The sequence below is a fragment of the Scatophagus argus genome, chromosome 10 (assembly GCF_020382885.2).
Source record: "Scatophagus argus isolate fScaArg1 chromosome 10, fScaArg1.pri, whole genome shotgun sequence".
Taxonomy (NCBI): Eukaryota; Metazoa; Chordata; class Actinopteri; family Scatophagidae; genus Scatophagus; species Scatophagus argus.
Genome location: NC_058502.1, coordinates 7,985,779 through 8,003,316, shown reverse-complemented (window position 1 = coordinate 8,003,316; position 17,538 = coordinate 7,985,779). Strand labels below are relative to the sequence as shown.

Here is a 17,538-nt window from a genome sequence, read left to right as displayed (position 1 = left end):
CTGAGCTGATAGAGACATGTGTCATAATATGTCAGTGCAGTGTTTACATCTTGTTTCTACTGCCTCCAGTTGGCCAAAAAACAAAAATGGGACTGAAAGAAACGGAAGCACGTTTGAAAGAAAGCTGGTGCAGATTGCAGAACATACTGTAGTGTGAGCTTTCTTCTCAGTAAAGCTAAACTTTTATTTATTGTCATCTTTTCAGTCATAAAAGACTTCATGACACCAGAAATTCACTGTCTTGCTCATTCATTCGCTCACTTATTCACTCATCTAGTGGCCGGTGGGAGGCATGAGACATACAACTCCTCTTTGCAGTGTTTCTGACATGTGCTGAAATGTGCAGCAACTTGAGTGCAGCAGAGGGATGTTTCAGAGTGATGTTGATGCATACGGTTTGTGATCTTTACAGTCATGAGAACTGTGAAGCAGATGTACACAGAACATTGTGTGCTTTTGAAATCTGAGGAGGCTCTAAAATGTAAGGACTTCCATTATAGATTATTAGATTATTATTATTATCACAGAACATTCACTGTGTTGCCAATAACATGATTTGCATTCATACTTCCTAAAGCCTTAATAGTGATTTTCTGGTATGAGTACGCTGACAATGAAATAGGGCATTAATTCATCAGTAGCTTTGCTATATTTAGCCTGGAGGGAAAGAGGGAAATCAGGATACTGTGAGGGACTAAGCAGGATGGGGGGATTTGGGTGGTTGGTAGGGTGACGTTCTTTGGCACCGGCGGGTGTTGTGGCCCGCCGCTGGATGCCCCCGGCTTTGTGCTGGCGGAGTGCTGTCCGTTTTGTGCTGTCAGGAGAGAAGGGGATAAAGTGAAACAATACAGCCACTGTTGGTCTGGCTCTCCTCTTCTAAGCTCACTCGTTTCACCCAGAGCCTACAGCCATGACATCAACATGCGTGTCTACGTTTGTGTAATTCTTTTTGCCTGTGTTTTAAGTGAACCCTGTCCAGTTGTGTGTGCAGACATATGCGTATTGATGTGCATCCTATGGACGCAGGCCAAAATGCCACAGGAGTTTATGTTTGGTTACATGCTCGGTTCGGAGTGCCAAGCTGACATCATCGCAATCTGGCCAGTAGGGGATATCAGTCTTTATTCATCTAAATATCCTCTATCCATCTAGACTATCACAGCGTTGATGTCATGAGGAGAAAAAGTGCCAAGTACAGATTCAGCAGAAATGAAAACAAATGCTCTGCAGCTCCAAAACCTCATGAATCTCCACACACTGGCTGCCCAGCCTGTATTGTCACATTGTATTTTGCAGTTAATATTCAGAAAATCTATATACTTCAATTTATCGTAAGAGGAAATGATGCACAATGTGGAATTCAAATAAACCAAAAAAAATTGAAGGGAAAGCAAAGTAATTAACACTGCTGTACTCTCTTGAGCCTCACTGTTTACAGTTTATTTTAATTTTTTTGCTGTGAGTATCTCCTCTGTTTCCTTTGCCCAAGTCTCTGTGGAACAATATTGTTCATCAATAGCACAATGAAAAATCAGTAGTCGATCAGTAGTCTTTTTTTGTTATGCATGTTTTAGACACTTTATATCTCACACACTTAAAGACATTTTTCACCTCATTTACTCGTGGATGAGAGGCTACTAAGCTAGCTAAGCTGACAGCACAGCCAATGAGGACGCCATTAATGTTTACATCCCACCCCGTCACAAGCAAGAGCCTTTCCTACATGAGCAGAACCATCTTTCATTCTGCGTTCTGACACGGTGGAGCTCAGTAGATGGTTCTGCATGAAACTGCTTAAGACAAGGTCTGCAGATTATCACAAGTAATCTGGTCTTGATTTCTGGAAAGAGACGTTGCTGTCTTTCAGCTGCATTTATGCTGCATGTGTATTTTTGATTTTGGAGTGGACTATCCTTTTAAACTTTTAATTATCAATGTTGGAATCTGCCTCATAAATATTGGTTGGACTGACCTTTAAGGGATCGTTCATCTTGCAGTAATCTAACCAAACAGACAAGCAGTTGAACTGGCAATACTTCACTGTTATGTAGTGTTTCAGTTTTTCCTTTCCCTTTGAAAGAGCATCTGTAGACACCAGTCAGTGACCAGAGGGCATTTTTAATTAGAACCGAGACGGTTAATTTGTCATTTTTATAGCATCTTACCCAGAAATTAGCTGCATTTTTGACTTACCAAGACTGTAATTGGAAATGATATAATTCTCAGCTTTTCCGGTTATCACTCGTGTGTCAGATTTCTCTTTCTGTCTTCCCCTCTCTCTCGCTCTCTCTCTTCGTCTCACACTCATCCTCTCCCTTCAATCTAACATTAGATTAATGCTTTCCTTCAGGCTTAACCTAGTCTTTAATGGCCCCATTTTCTTTGAACCTCTGATCTGTGGAGGCTTAATGATATTTCTCTTACTAATCTCTTGCCCTGTCCCGTGTAATGCTTCATTCACAAAGACTTCAAGATCCCTCATGTTGGACGTAGATGGGATGTGGATGGAGGGTTGCACATGTTGGTCACTGGTTTTAACTGTTGGCATTAAGGGATAAACTAAGGAGAGCAATGAATAGCGACTCATGGATGAAGACTACTTAATCTGTTGGCACTTAAGCTTGGGCGGATGCAGACGAAGCAAAAAGCTCTGCGCGATATTTAAAAGACTGTTTAAAAAATAGCAATCTTTGGAAACACGTGGAAACTTTTAAAGATGCTTTTAGATGCCAGTATTTTTAGAGATGAACCGCATGTATTTTTGAAGTGAGAGCATGTATGCATGTTAATATTTCATTGTTGTCTCATGTACCACTACATCTGCCAGTTCAAACCAACCAGTAGTCTTCTGTTAAATATCTGTACCGGATGAATAATATCACGTTGCGTTTGACTTACATAATATTGGATGGTGTAAATCACTGAGTTGTTCGCAGCAGCGTGACCCGTCTGTTTCCATGTCAGAGGTTTTAGAGCGGTCAAGCATTTTGTGACACACAACAAAGCCTACGAGTTGTAGTTCATGCAGCATGACAATCACTCAGGACACATGTTGGTTATGTAAGAACCAGGACAACTGTTGGCACACACACATGCTGCACAGATATTTTGGTTATGTGGGAAGACTTTGACTGGGATCTTTGATGATGACGCTGGGGCTGATGGTGATATTATGAGTGAAACATTAAAGTTGTCTTGAAGTTTGCATTGGGAATAAACGGATTATTAGTCATTTAAAGTGTTATCCATCTGAGAGGTTAAAAAGATGGGAAGATGAATGCAAGAAAATAGTACCAAAGAAATAAATGAAAATAACTAGGGAAATCCGAAAAAAAGAAAACACACATAAAATAGGTGGAAATTCAGAAAGACTTCTACACTTCTGCTGAGTTCAAAGAATCCACTGAAAATCCACATGAGACTAAATCTTAATAACCTTATGATTGGACTTATTTCATTAGACCTTTTTATGTGTTTTATGATTTTAGATTAAAAACTACAATGAATTTTAAGTATTAGAAAGGAAACATTTTTCTTTATTGCCTAGAAATATTTGCAACTTCAAAAAAACTGCAAATAATATGTGAAGCTGAATGGCAAATTTTGGCAGAAATTTTAAGTGTAAAGAAGTGTTGAAAGAAGTTTTTTGAGGGAACACCTTTGTGATACTTCCCAGTTTATATTTTCTTCTTGCTAGCACGTTTTCTCATTACTGTAAAGCAGTACCTGTACCTGTAAAGCAGAAATATCATAGAAAATGAGAGTATACTTCAGTGTCTCAGTTGAGGTGTGAAGACAGACAACTGCTGGCTCTGATTCAGTTGGACGGGAGCCAAAGTGCTTCTCACAGGTCACTGTGAAGGACGTAGATTCTTGGTGTCCATGTCCATGACATGGACTCAGTCCGAGAGTATTGTGGTCTTTGCCTTTGCGTTGTCATGTCATCTATCATGAGGTTTGTTTCGCTGCTCATTGCTGTGGAAATTTAAAATTTTGTTGTTGTTGTTGTTTTTGCATATGGTTGACCTGCAGAAAAATGGAAATGCAACACAAATCAGGTACATGAGTGAAGGAGTTCTCATACTGAGACATGTCCACACTGTCTAAACAGTTTTGTAGTTAGACAACAGGAGACTTTGGCCGCAGTGTTTATCAGTTTTCACAGCCAGAGGCCTAATGATTCTTTCTCTTGAACTTTCTTTGTCTCTTTTAAAATATTTCTTCTGCATGTGCATCTCTTAATGGCAGTGGTTGTATGTTGTTGTGATTGCTCTTGACCCATGGTTCATTTCTGTGCTGGTTGAGGCTCTGTGCTAGTGACACAGTTGGTTGTTTTGTGACTTTTCTCAGGGCCATCAGTATCATCAGTGGTTCAGTGCTATCAAACTGTTCTCTGGGGGTTGAGGGTATGGGAAAAGGAAGAGGAGGTTTCTAGATGTTGCTCGATTGGCTGCTGAGAGCTATGAGCTTAACAATCTCTAATCAGGAAATGATTTGGCTTTCAGCTGACACTGGTTCATCTGCCATTATTCTGTTTGTGTACACATGAGCACACACAGACACAAATATTTTCCTCTCACGGTTTTATGCAGCCTATCGGTGGAACAATCTGATGCTGGATGTCTTGTTCACTCACATTTTGGCTTTGGGTCAGCTCCCTCTATGTTCGTCAGAGTTATTTCTGGAAAAGCACAGTGGAGGGGGAGGTGGGGAGTACAACATTGGATAACGTACCGTTTGGCCCTGCTGAGTTTATCCTAAGTGTCTCTGGACACGAGGCTAAATTTAGCAGGTCTGATAATTCAGACGAATTTGGTTTTTGAGCCTCTATTATGAAGCAGCATATCACAGCTTCTCTCACTCCTGCTCTCAGCAGCTTCAGTGCTGAGTTTTACAAAATGCTCTTAGCGAGGCTGCTGTGAAGAAGGAACGCTAAATGTGCAGAGTTTGCTGTGTGTCATTTTGTGTCAAAAGCAATGACCTGGCAGCTAACATGAACAGAGAAAAGAAACACAACCTCCCTCTGTTCTGTCTCCTTCTCTTTTTCTTTGTCTACTCTCAGCCTTCTTTCTCTCCCCCTCCCTTTCTCTTCCTCCCGCACATACACATGCACATCACATTTGTTATAGGGGCAAAAACATGCTTGCCTCATCATTTTATTGTAGTGTGCAAAGCTCTATTTCTGTAGTGAAATAAAGGACAGGCAAGCAGAATAGAGAATGCTCTGCTTCTCGTAGCACAGCGACATAGAGCCTCACAACTGCTTTTGCTAGTGGATTCAGAAGAGATCTCTGTCGAAGGGAGGAGGTCTCTGTGGCAGCTGTAAGGACCACCCGGTCATTGAACTTCCTACCTTTGGGAATCAGAGACATTTGGATTTAAGAAAGCTGGAATAACAGCTCGGCGGGATCTGATGGATGACGGAGGATGACGCTGATTGTTGTTATGCTTCGGCTCTGTTTGTTTTCTCATGGGTTTTCTTTTTGAGATGTTTGCATTGTCTTGATTTGAGACCCCAGTGGATTTTACTTGATCTTAACGGGACCATGGACGGAGTGTATGTGTGGATATTGGCTTCGTTTTTTCCGCTGTTAAGGTCTTTTTGGATGTCTGTGAAATTATGACAGAGTTCTATCTGGTACAGTAAAATTTTGTGGCATTTGTACGTGCTTCTGTTCTCTCTGGTGCCTAATTTGATGTAGACAAATTTGATATTGACATATTCCCCCTGCTGTCTCTCTGTCTCTCCCCCTTCCCCTCTCTTTCTCCAGTCTGACAGTAATGCCAGTTACCTGCGAGCTGCCCGGGCAGGGAACCTTGAAAAGGTCCTTGACTACCTCAAGTCTGGGGTTGAGATTAACATTTGCAATCAGGTACGTTTTCTGAGATGTTCTTCTGTGTGTCTGGCTCCTGTCTATCTATCTAAAAAAAACAAAACCAAAAAACAATACTAAAATTCACTCTGGATCAATAAACTATCTATCAATCTTGGGATTATAGAAGAAGTTGTTTTTTCATGCGCACACCATACTGCTGCCTCAGCTGAATTTCAAACTGAGGGCTCAAGGGCTGCCTGAAGAAGCAGGATCATCCTCTACATGAAATGTTTTATAATCTTAACCCATCTATTAAGGCTGATCAACGATTTATCTCACAGTATATTCTACTGCACAAGGTACACCAAATCCATCAAATATGTTTCTTTCTCAGAATGGTCTGAACGCTCTCCATCTAGCCTCCAAGGAGGGGCATGTAGAGGTTGTTGCTGAGCTGCTGAAGCTCGATGCTGCTGTGGATGCAGCCACAAAGGTAAGGCCCACCTATCACAGGTCAGCTGATGTTACGGAGGACTATATTTGGCTCCAGCAGAAAACATGGCTGCACTGTGGGATTAAATCATATGGAGCTACAGTATGACTACTGTAAGTGTGCAGCCTTTCGTTAGGATTTAACATTGGATCAATATTTAATGATCCCTATGGGAATTGCTGCTGGAAAAAATAGAGAATTAAGCCAGTAGAATGTATAAATTGGGAATATATGAAATGAAGAATAAGGTAGCCAAAATCATCATCAGTGTGTGTTATATTTATGTATTGTACAATATAATACAGTATGACACATCAGGGGAGGGTCTTCCTTTGAAGCTTCTTTATTCTGATGCTAGAAGGAGCTGAGAGCCATTGAAAACATTATCCAGATTTGAGCCCAGAAGGCTTTCGCTCCTATTTAGTCGTTATGTTCGGCCTCTCTGCCCCAGGCCACATGCCTAGTGCTGACATAAACATAGGACACAATGAAATATTCAAGATCAGGGACAAAATCTCCCCAATTAAAGCCTCTCTCTGTTGTGACCCCTGAGGATGCTGGGGGATTACTTAAAGATCTTGGGAATCCAATGCCTGCACACTAATACCTATAAATTTCTATTTTATGCAGCTGATGGAGACAGTCAGGGAGGCGGTGTTATTGAGGACACCTAGATTTAGTAACACAGAGTCTTTCATTTAGGCTGTGTGGGTGCTTATGGCTAAAGTTAATTGTGTATCCGCCCCTAATGTTGTGCTGTTCTTGTTGTGGGAGAATTAAACAAGAGGCCCTGTCCTCGGTTCATTAGCACCTTAGCAGGTCTGTGACTAATTCAACCCTTGTGAGGCTTACAATGTTAAAATACTGTGAGAGATGTTGGCTGAACTATGTTGTCGCTGCTGTGGCTGTAGTTTGTGGTGTTTATCTGGATTTGTTTTATATTTGTGAAGCTTGCAATGTTCAGTTTGAAGCAGTCATAGAAGACGGTGGCATTTATTTTGTAACCTTATCTACTGGAGATTACGTTTAATTTACTACTAATTTGTTTTGCTAAATGCTTTATGAAATGGAATGAAATTGCTCGTTGGATTATATTCGGTGACAATGTTGAAGGGAGTGAAGAGAAAGCACTGCAGGTTTGGTTGGTGGGCAAATCAAGTAGGACTTTGTGTTATGTCTTGTGCTTCAGTATTCAACCAATACCACCATCCTCACCACCATTTTACACATCAAAGTCAGTTAACAGGGCGAGTATGGCTGAATCTGTGAAAAAAATGTTGTATAAATCCTATTGTGGCTACAGAGGGAGCTGCTCACCAGACCTCTGTAGTCTGTGCCATCGATGGTTGAGTTGCATCATGGAGAATGTAGACAGCAAGTTTTGACAGTGTTAAATCAGTGGAGTAGTCTTTTAATCAAGTTCTGTGTACTTATACATAAAAAAAAACTTTAATGATGCAAATACTTTGTTGCAAGATATATGAAGTAGAATCAGTACTGCTCTCAATAAAAGCTCAACCATATAAGCTTCACAAAGTGGATATTGCATAACTTTTGAATTAGATTATGTTACACTGATGAGCAGAGGCATATACATATCTAACTGGTTAACTGGTAGGCTTACTGTTGTGTACTCCAGAAGCTTTTAGGCTCAGTAAAGTCTTCAGCTACTTTATACAGCTACAAAACAGTCTTGTCTGACTCTTTATAAATCTGCCTTGTGCCTCGGCAGCCATGGCTGTCTGATTCCCTTGCTACAGTATACAGTACATGTGACAGGTGATCACGATTGAGCAAATAACAGAGCCCAGTGTCACGCGGCCAGCAGACAGGTTCAGAGTCAACCTGCACAGGCTCATAAAAAGCCTCCTGTAGTTTTATTTATGGCCGAGGATCAGCAGGGGATCATTTATGTGTGGGACATGGGGCATCGGAAGTGACACATTGTTGGCAGTGCAGGCGGGGGTGGGGGTGCCAGAGCTGGAACACCAGCAGCACAAAAGTGTGGTTGGCGTGAGGGGATTCGTTAGGACACATGGATACTGACATGGATATATACAGGCTATCGTGACAAATAGTCTCACGCACACACTCACACACTCACACAAGCAATACGGTTGGACAGGTGGGACAGAGCTTAACGCGCATTCCTGTGGTTGTCCGTGTAATCTAGAAAGGAAACACTGCTCTGCACATAGCCTCGCTGGCTGGCCAGACGGAAGTCGTCAAAGAGCTGGTCAATAATGGAGCCAATGTCAACGCACAATCTCAGGTGGGATATACTCAACATGCACACATACACATGCACGGTTACACAGCGACTATAAGGTCCTGGTGGTCCTACAGTAAATTTAGGAGTGAACGCTGCTGTGAGGCACACCTTTGTTTGAATGATACTGTATCATGAAGTGGCTGACATTGAGGGAATCACTCAGTGGAAAGATCCTCGCTGACAGAATCTGGCTTCACGCCAACTAGGCCTCTGCCTCTCCAGGATGATACTGCTGTCTTTGCGTTTTACATTTAACTCTGTCAGATCAAGGTGAGAGGAAAGATTTCTTACTCTCTCTGGTCTCATCAAACCCAGAAACAGCCAGTAGAGATGTAACTGCAACTTTTGTCAATGAGATCTTTGTGTCTGGATATCAGACAGGCTTTAGATTGTTAATTACACTGATGATTTGAAGGCATGTAAGTGTCATACTGGGACATTTTACACTACATTCAGGTTATTGTTATGATGAGGTTTAGATGCAAAATACAGGAAAACAGCAAAGTTCAGTCTTAGCTGTTTTAACATGTTTATGAATGTATGTTTTGGTCCATGTTGTATGCAGAATGGCTTCACTCCTCTGTACATGGCTGCCCAGGAGAATCACCTTGAGGTGGTGCGGTTCCTTCTGGAGAACAGCGCCAGCCAGAGTATAGCCACTGAGGTACTGTACATATGTGTGTTTTTGTTATCGTGTGTGTACACAATACGTGTATGTGTGTCAGTCCTGTGTCCACCCCTCATACCATTACAGTATGTCTCTGCGCATTTCGTCCATAACCACCTTCATCTTCGGTCCTCCTTTGTTTCCTTCCTCCTTTCATCATCCCGACCCCACTTCCTCTGCACCTGCCCGTGTCTCCGTCTGGTTCTCCGTCCCCCTGTCCTTTCTTTAAATACCCTTCTCTGTGTCTTTTTTCTCATCCCTTCTGTCTCACATTCTCCCTCTGTCTACCTCACTTGTCTTTCCGCAGTCCCTCTCCCCTTCCCCCCTCTGTCCCCCATCTCTTCATGAGGGACTGGGCAGAGTTTCATTGATTGGTAGTGTATGGTGGTGGAGGCAGGGTGACCTTGAGTGGGTCACAGATGAGGTCCGCTGCACTCGCTGCCTCTCCGCCACGACTGCTGCTGCTGCTGCTGCTGTTACTGCTCTGATTTACGTTGCTCACCCTTTGGAGTCCATACGCGCACATACTTACCAGTCACCACACGTTTATGTCCACAAGCACGTGCTCATACTGATGGGGCTAATGGAACGCCCCAGCCAGTCTACAGTCCATCGGTTTACATCTGTGTGCTACATGGTAGAACACAGGCTGCCCTTCAGGACATGCATACACACACACCCGCAGGAAATTCTTGCACCAGAACCAGTATGCACGTGAACATGATGTATGAATGCAAGCGCAAACATTCAGACTTGCAGTATGCAGAAACGTGCTGCTGTAGCAGGAAGCTTTCAGCTGAATTATGCATCATAAGAGTGATGTGTGTAGGAGATAGATGTGAGCCTTTTCCATCCCTTCCTCGCATTATGTAACTTACATTAGTGTCCTATGTGGTGAGGAGGCTTGCAAATATACAGCAGCCTTGACAGCTGTTTGACACATGGGTTATTAGGTTGTGATTTGCTATCCTAAATGCTCCCAAGCAGGTCAGACTGAACTGGAAATTTTTTTCTTAAGTATCTTTTTTTTTAAGTTCTTCTAAAGTATCTAGATATTTTTTTTTTTTTGCTGCAGAGCTCCCAAAGAGCCATTTGAAATTGAAATAAAAGATTTGATTGTGGCAACATATCACCAGTAACCAGCACCCCTTCAGCCCTGGTGACACCTCTCTTCCCTTATATACAGGATGGCTTCACCCCTCTGGCGGTGGCCCTCCAGCAGGGCCATGACCAGGTGGTCTCCCTGCTGCTGGAGAACGATACAAAGGGCAAGGTACGCCTGCCTGCCCTGCACATCGCTGCCCGCAAGGACGACACCAAGGCCGCAGCCCTGCTCCTGCAGAACGACCACAACGCGGATGTCGAGTCCAAGGTGAGTGATGACGTCTCTGGTGGTGGATCACTTGGAAGCTTCGTTTTTGTTTTAACCTCTCTGGTCCTTTGATTGTTGGGTTATTTTGATTATTGATGCCTTTGGTTTTCTTTGTTTCATGCTGCATTTGTCTCTCCTTCTCTCTCTCTCTCTCTCTGAATTTGCTTTTGATGCTCTTCCTGGCAGAAAGGGGGAAGGAGCAGGAGTAGATTTTTGTTCACATTTGCGTATAGTATCTTTTTCAAACGTCGAATGTTATCTATCTAAATATTAGATAACACTGCTTCTTCTCCCTTCTCTCTGCTCCTCCACATGCCAGTGGAGGCCCCTTTCTGTTTCTTTTTGCTCACTAATTGCCCATTCTCTCCTCTCTTGGCTGGCTCTATAGATGATGGTGAATAGAACAACAGAGGTACACCTCTACTCTGTGCATTACATAGTCTCTCCATCGCAGCTCATAAAAACGCAGAAAAAAAAACAAACAACAGCAAACACTTCAGTGCCCCTGACTTGATGCAGTAGTGTTTCTGCAGCCCTTTGTCACTTGCCCTTTCCCATTTTAATTCAAACTCATCTTCCTCTCCATCGCTTCGTTCATGTAGTGGATATCCCTCGTCATGGAGAAAGTCAGAGTTTTAGCGCATGTTTCACTAGGAAATCCTGAGGCTGGAGGCTTGGTATCAAGGCTCTCCTTGATTCTAATGGTTTCATGGTGTCCAAAACTTAATCTCCAGCTGTTGTTTCCAGCTAATTTTTTTGTGACTGTGTCAAAAAATGTCATCCCAACGTGTCCGGACAGCGTCCTTCCATGAAACTGATTAACATGATAACGTGTTAGCATGAGTGGTTATCATTCATCGAAAAGCAGTGGTTTGTCCATAACCTGCATGGCAACCAAATCCCCATTAAGCTGTAAAAGAACCCAGCCTTCCAGCAGTAGACACTTTGTTTAATTAGTTTAACCAGCTGTTGGTTTTAATACTTCTAATCCTCAACCCTTGCACCTAATGCATTTTGCATGGGACCAAAGCAAAAAGCTACCTCAACTGTTTCTGCTTCTGTGGTAACAAAGGACCCTTCGTCACACTAAAGCCAGGCGTGCCTGTTTTAGTTGGCTTCGTCTCTGGTTTTGGCAGGCCGACCAGTTATCTGGTGTGATTCATCCAAAAATGGCTCTTAAACTTATGAGACTTATGCATCGTGGTAAATCAATTTTCACAGTGGAAAATGGAGGAAAGTTATTGTAGATTTTATGAACAGCACAAGATTAACCTGCTTTGTTCCTATAAAATTAACAGTTGACCATTAAGCAGACAGCAGATATAAGCAGAGAGGATACACATGTCTGAGACACCTGCTCTCCAGTGGATTATTGGTTATTTGAAATTGGCGTTCCACCCATTAGAAAGCTTAACGTGAGATTCATTCACTCATTCGACAGATTGTTTCCAGTGTCCCTCTGTTGCTTTGACAGCTGTTGCTCACTAAGCCAGGGGTTTTGCCAGGAAATTACTTTCATTCAAGACAAATGGACATTAGGTTCATTTGCAGGACATTTTTTAGGCACTAAAAGAATCAGGATGTTGTAAATGAGATAATGTAGATTACCAGTAATTATCTCTAAATAACATCTGCCGAACTTGGTGGTATGTTAGCACTCAGGGGTGTATATTTTAACTTTTACTTTGTCCTGTGTGATGGTGTAACGAGTTGCATTTTTATATCCTGAAAGCACAAAGAAGCCCATATGGTATACTGAATATTGACTCTAGTTGTCAGCATACTGTTGGCCCCATGTTTGATGCTTCGATAAAAGGACTTTCTCTGCCTTTGTGAGTTAAGTCAGGTGTTAGTGTCACAGTGTCTAGTGGAGTGTGTCCTTGTCTGATGGAGTGTGACCTGCCCTGTGTAGACTGCTAAAAGAGCCCAAGGTCTGTACTGTATTGAGCATGTGTCTTGTGTTTCACAGTTTGTAATGTAACGCGTGTGCTTGTCTGTTTGAATCTGTGTGTCGTACGGCTTCCTCCAACCCTCAGAGTGGTTTCACCCCCCTCCACATCGCGGCTCACTATGGCAACATTAACGTGGCCACGCTTCTGCTGAACAGAGGGGCTGCCGTGGACTTCATGGCTCGGGTGAGTTTATTCTGCCCTCTGCTGTTTGGGAGGAGTATTACCAATGTTCAAGATAAACAAGCGGTCAGTGGTTTGTTTAGTTTAATGCCATATATAGTGGCACAAAAATCCTACACAGTTGCGAGACAATGAATTAGCTTGGTTTTCATGGCTTATTCATGACCACTCCCTAAACCCCACGATTCTTTGCTGCCCAGACTTTCTAAAATCAGTCTGGATAAACTCTGCCACAAATTTGGGCTGGCAGTCTGAACAAGATTTGAGAGACATTACGCCTTAAGAGGGAAGCTTTAAAACATAAGGATTTTTAAACCTAAACAGTGATATTTCTTCCTCAGACACAGGAGTTTGTTGTTTTTTTGGTTTTTTTTACAGGAAACAACAGGAAAATGTATTAAATGATTGATATGTTAAGTCAGCTTCAGGAATAGGGCTGTCACATTATTATATTTTTAGTTAACATAATGCACATCAGTGTGGTGTGGATAAGACAGCAACCCAGTGAAGGCAAAATAGCTGAGAAAGTTTCGTGAATTGTGTGACGTGTGACGTGTTTTAAGCTCACTCATATTGGTCTGCATGTCGCTGTGTGTGCTCATTACACACTGTAAACAATGCCAGCCAGCACGGGGCGCATAATTGTCATTCATGATTTCAAGTGGACATGAGGAAACAAATCCCCAACTGTCCTTTAATAAAGTGTACTGCTGCCTATGTGTTCCACTAGCTGTTCTGCCTCTCAGTGTTTATTATAGGTGCTTCATTTTGTAAGACTTTGATATTATAAGCAGAGTAAGGCTGCTATTTATTTACCGCGATATTTACATTGTCGTACATGTGTGGGCGCCATTAAAATGTGTTTGTTTCCACATTAGACATTAGCTGACTAGAGTCAGCAGAGGCCTCTTATTATATCAGCTAGCATGTGATTGTTAGCATTTGTGCTGCTTTTTGACACTGATTGCAGGTTTGATCCCAAGGGTTGTGATAAACAATGCAGCTGTTTTGATAATAAAAGACCCTTAATAAAAAGATCATAAGGTTTGTATTAGAGTTGACAACTAGAAATTAAAGCTGTTAACACCTGTTTTTACATATCCAATGAATTGATTTAATTTTATGTAATACAGTAATGGTCTAATTTAACAGCTGAATTTTAACACCAGTTTCCTCCTTTTACTTTAGAATGACATCACACCACTTCATGTGGCGTCGAAAAGGGGCAACAGCAACATGGTCAAGTTGTTGTTGGACAGAGGGGCCAAAATTGATGCAAAGACCAAGGTGAGCCTGTGCACCCAATTTCCCCTCAGAAAACTATGATATTCAGAAAAAATATACACGAGGCAGAGCTTCGTGGTCTTTTGGAGGATGACAGATCTAATTTTCCACTCTGGGTGTACTGGATTTTTGGGAAAAAACAAAAAACATCTGCTAAAGTTTATTAGGCAGACTTTTCTACCTTCCAAGTGAAAATTGTGTGCATTGTCAAGTTTGAAAAGTTGTCCTAATCAGTGAACTATATTGCAGTGTGAAGTTTATCTGTCAGTATTTCAGTTTTGTTAGAGTTTCTTTTCATTCAATGATTTTGTAATTATAGAAACAAGGCCTTAATTTCCAGTATGGAACGAGTTTCTCAAATCATGTCAAATGTACAATGTATGTTTTTTTCCTCATTTGCCTGCCTAATCACATGCAACAGTACCGCAAACCATATTAGGGAAATTATTTATTTATTTATTTATTTTTTTGTCTCAAGTGATTTATCAACAGTTTTTCTGTTTCTTCTCCTTTTCCAGGACGGGCTGACACCTCTTCACTGTGGGGCCCGGAGTGGGCACGAGCAGGTGGTAGAAATCCTACTAGATCGAGGAGCTCCTTTCCTCTCCAAGACCAAGGTAGTTACTGGGATGATCAATTCGGGAGACACTGCTTAGCTCAGAATAGAAAAGGAAAGGTCACAAACTCATGGCACGTGGTGTTTATTTTTTATTTCCAACTGGCTGTTGTAAACTAGAACAGATCACATTACATTTGAAACAGCTAGGGCACATACAGTTAACAAAACAAAAACTGTATAAACTAGCTTCCAGAAGCACACAGAGCTATTTGAATTGTATTATCCAATCAGATAGCAGCAGGTCTGTTGTTGTTGCTGTAGTGTTGTCGCATTGTCTCCATAACTTGTGTGCGACCTCTCCAGAAAAGCCTGTCTCCGCTGCGTAGCCCTACAGTTTGACCGCGCAGGACGACCAGTGTAACAAAATAGACATTGTTGTAATGACCTCGTTATAACAATGCTTCTGTAACCTTCAGAGCAACTTCCTTCACAGTCTTTCCGTGCAGCACATTGGCCTCGCCCTAACTTCCTGTGTCTGTCTGTCCATCTGTCTACGTGTCCGTCTGCGTGTGTGTTTGTCTCTCTCTCTTTGTCTCGCCTCTCTCTTTTTCTCTCTCCCCCTCCCTCTCTCTCTCTGTCTCTCTCTTTCTTTCTTTCCTTCCCTCTCTTCCCACCCCCACTATAGAACGGTCTGTCACCGCTCCACATGGCCACTCAGGGGGACCACCTGAACTGCGTCCAGCTCCTGCTCCAGCACGACGTGCCGGTGGACGATGTCACCAATGACTACCTGACGGCATTGCACGTCGCTGCCCACTGTGGTCACTACAAGGTGGCCAAGCTTATTGTGGACAAGAAGGCCAACCCGAACGCCAAAGCTCTGGTAGGGATAAAGGGCTGGACAGGGAAGGAGGGACACGGTCATATTGGACAAAACCATTCAGTCAGTATTAATATAAAATAAACCCTTTGCGGTTACTCACTGGACTTTGTGGAATCAAGATTTTTTTTACAAGAGTCTCCTGACCAAATACTAAAAACACAGACCATCGTTCAATTCAGTTTATTTATATAGCGCCAGTTCACAAAACAAAACAAAACAAAACAACAAAAGTTATCGCATGACACTTTCCAATTAGAGCAGGTCTAGACCAAACTCGTTAAGTAAACAGAGAACCCAACATTCTCCCATGAGTGCTTGGCGACAGTGGCGAGGAAAAACTACCTTTTAGAAGGCAGAAACCTCGGAGCAGACCCGAGCTCTAGGTGGGCCGCCATCTGCCTTGAGTATAGTTAAGTATAAGTTACGATAAAATGAAAAGAAAAATATATAAAGAGAGAAATCAAGTGTCAAACAGAAGGATAATATTTAAAAGTAGACACCGGTACTGATAAAGATAATTTCAGAGGCTGTCACTGAGAGAAACTATTTTTGTGGTGAAGGTTTTCATACGTAACTTTGGGGATAAAGATGTCAGCTTTCGGGTCTCCTACAAAATGTTGGCAGAAGAAGAGTCCTCATGGAGAATAATGGAATAACTGATTTAAAGGAGGAAATGTGCAAATCAAAGACTGTCGCGTTGTGTGGTTTTTAGTTTTGGAGGAACATGCATCATGTAAAGATAGGCCAAAATGTGGGCGATGGACATACAGCGATAAAAAGAAACTTTCTAAAAACTTCTTTGAGGAGGACAAGAATTGAGAGATAAAATAATTGTTTCTCCCCCTTGTGGTATGCAGGTGCTATTTTTCTTGCGCCATCATTCATTTCCTGGCAGATCATTTGTTTACTCTTATCAGCCTAATAAAAGCAGCCACAGTTAGAGATGTTTTCTGACTGAGAAGAGTTTGTCCCTTGCTGGAGAGTGGACTTTTTTTTTCTTCCTGTGTGCAGAATGGTTTCACTCCGCTTCACATTGCTTGCAAGAAGAACAGAGTGAAAGTGATGGAGCTACTACTTAGACATGGAGCATCCATCCAGGCTGTCACTGAGGTACTACACCACTGGACCATGTTTGCTCTTCCCTGCTTGACTCTATGACTTTTAGTACCAAAAGTGGTTTCTTTAATCTGTACTGACTTTTAAGCTGTTCTATTTCATTCATTGCAATTTGTCTGTTGATGGGACTTGACTTGTTATGTCACTGCATACATGGCAATGATCATATTTGTCTCTGCACAGTCTGGCCTGACACCCATCCATGTGGCAGCCTTCATGGGCCATGAGAACATTGTCCATGCCCTGACACACCACGGAGCATCGCCCAACACAACCAACGTAGTGAGTGGATCATTTCTGATGCAATATTACGAGTACAGGTTTTCTAAACACATGTTTCTGTGGGTGTAAAGCCCACATTGTTGCATATGAAAAGCTCCTGCTGATTGCTGTTTGTGTGTCTTGTAGCGAGGTGAGACAGCTCTCCATATGGCAGCCAGGGCAGGCCAGGCAGACGTAGTCCGATACCTGCTCAAGAACGGAGCCAAGGTGGAGACCAAATCCAAGGTTAGAGCACTGAGCCTCATAATTAATCAGTGTGCTGGACAGTAAAAAAAAAAAAGATGAACAATGATGAAATGCTGGGCCAAAAGTCACTTTCTCCTCCTTCTTCACCTCCACAGGATGACCAGACAGCATTGCACATCTCCAGCCGGCTGGGAAAAGTCGACATCGTCCAGCAGCTGCTGCAGTGCGGCGCCTCTGCCAACGCTGCCACCACCTCAGGCTACACCCCCCTTCACCTGGCTGCCCGTGAAGGACACCAGGATGTTGCTGCCATGCTGTTGGAGAATGGAGCCTCACTCTCCTCGTCGACTAAGGTGGGTATGGAGGAGGATCTAAGTTCACTGCATGAAATGAGATCCAGGAGTCGGATAGCTCTATTTCTTTCATCGTCCTCATTAGTTCAGTGCCATGTGTGTCCACTAGTGGGCACCAGTCTT

General features: G+C 42.5%; 1 protein-coding gene across 33 annotated transcripts in view; it reads left to right on the top strand.

Moving 5' to 3' along the window:
• The window catches only part of ank3a (ankyrin 3a), a 115,749-nt gene that overhangs the window by 51,245 nt on the left and 46,966 nt on the right, over nt 1-17,538 (top strand). For 24 of the 33 annotated variants that reach the window (XM_046402641.1, XM_046402640.1, XM_046402637.1 and 21 more), the window contains exons 2-15: nt 5,772-5,873; nt 6,211-6,309; nt 8,483-8,581; nt 9,147-9,245; nt 10,435-10,620; nt 11,009-11,032; nt 12,657-12,755; nt 13,941-14,039; nt 14,555-14,653; nt 15,281-15,478; nt 16,490-16,588; nt 16,778-16,876; nt 17,003-17,101; nt 17,218-17,415. In XM_046402641.1, the coding sequence (XP_046258597.1) occupies nt 5,772-5,873; nt 6,211-6,309; nt 8,483-8,581; nt 9,147-9,245; nt 10,435-10,620; nt 11,009-11,032; nt 12,657-12,755; nt 13,941-14,039; nt 14,555-14,653; nt 15,281-15,478; nt 16,490-16,588; nt 16,778-16,876; nt 17,003-17,101; nt 17,218-17,415 (1,599 nt within the window). Of the gene's footprint in view, nt 1-5,173; nt 5,639-5,771; nt 5,874-6,210; nt 6,310-8,482; nt 8,582-9,146; nt 9,246-10,434; nt 10,621-11,008; nt 11,033-12,656; nt 12,756-13,940; nt 14,040-14,554; nt 14,654-15,280; nt 15,479-16,489; nt 16,589-16,777; nt 16,877-17,002; nt 17,102-17,217; nt 17,416-17,538 lie in introns of those variants that run through there. The other 9 variants (XM_046402642.1, XM_046402639.1, XM_046402638.1 and 6 more) reach the window with 2 other exon arrangements.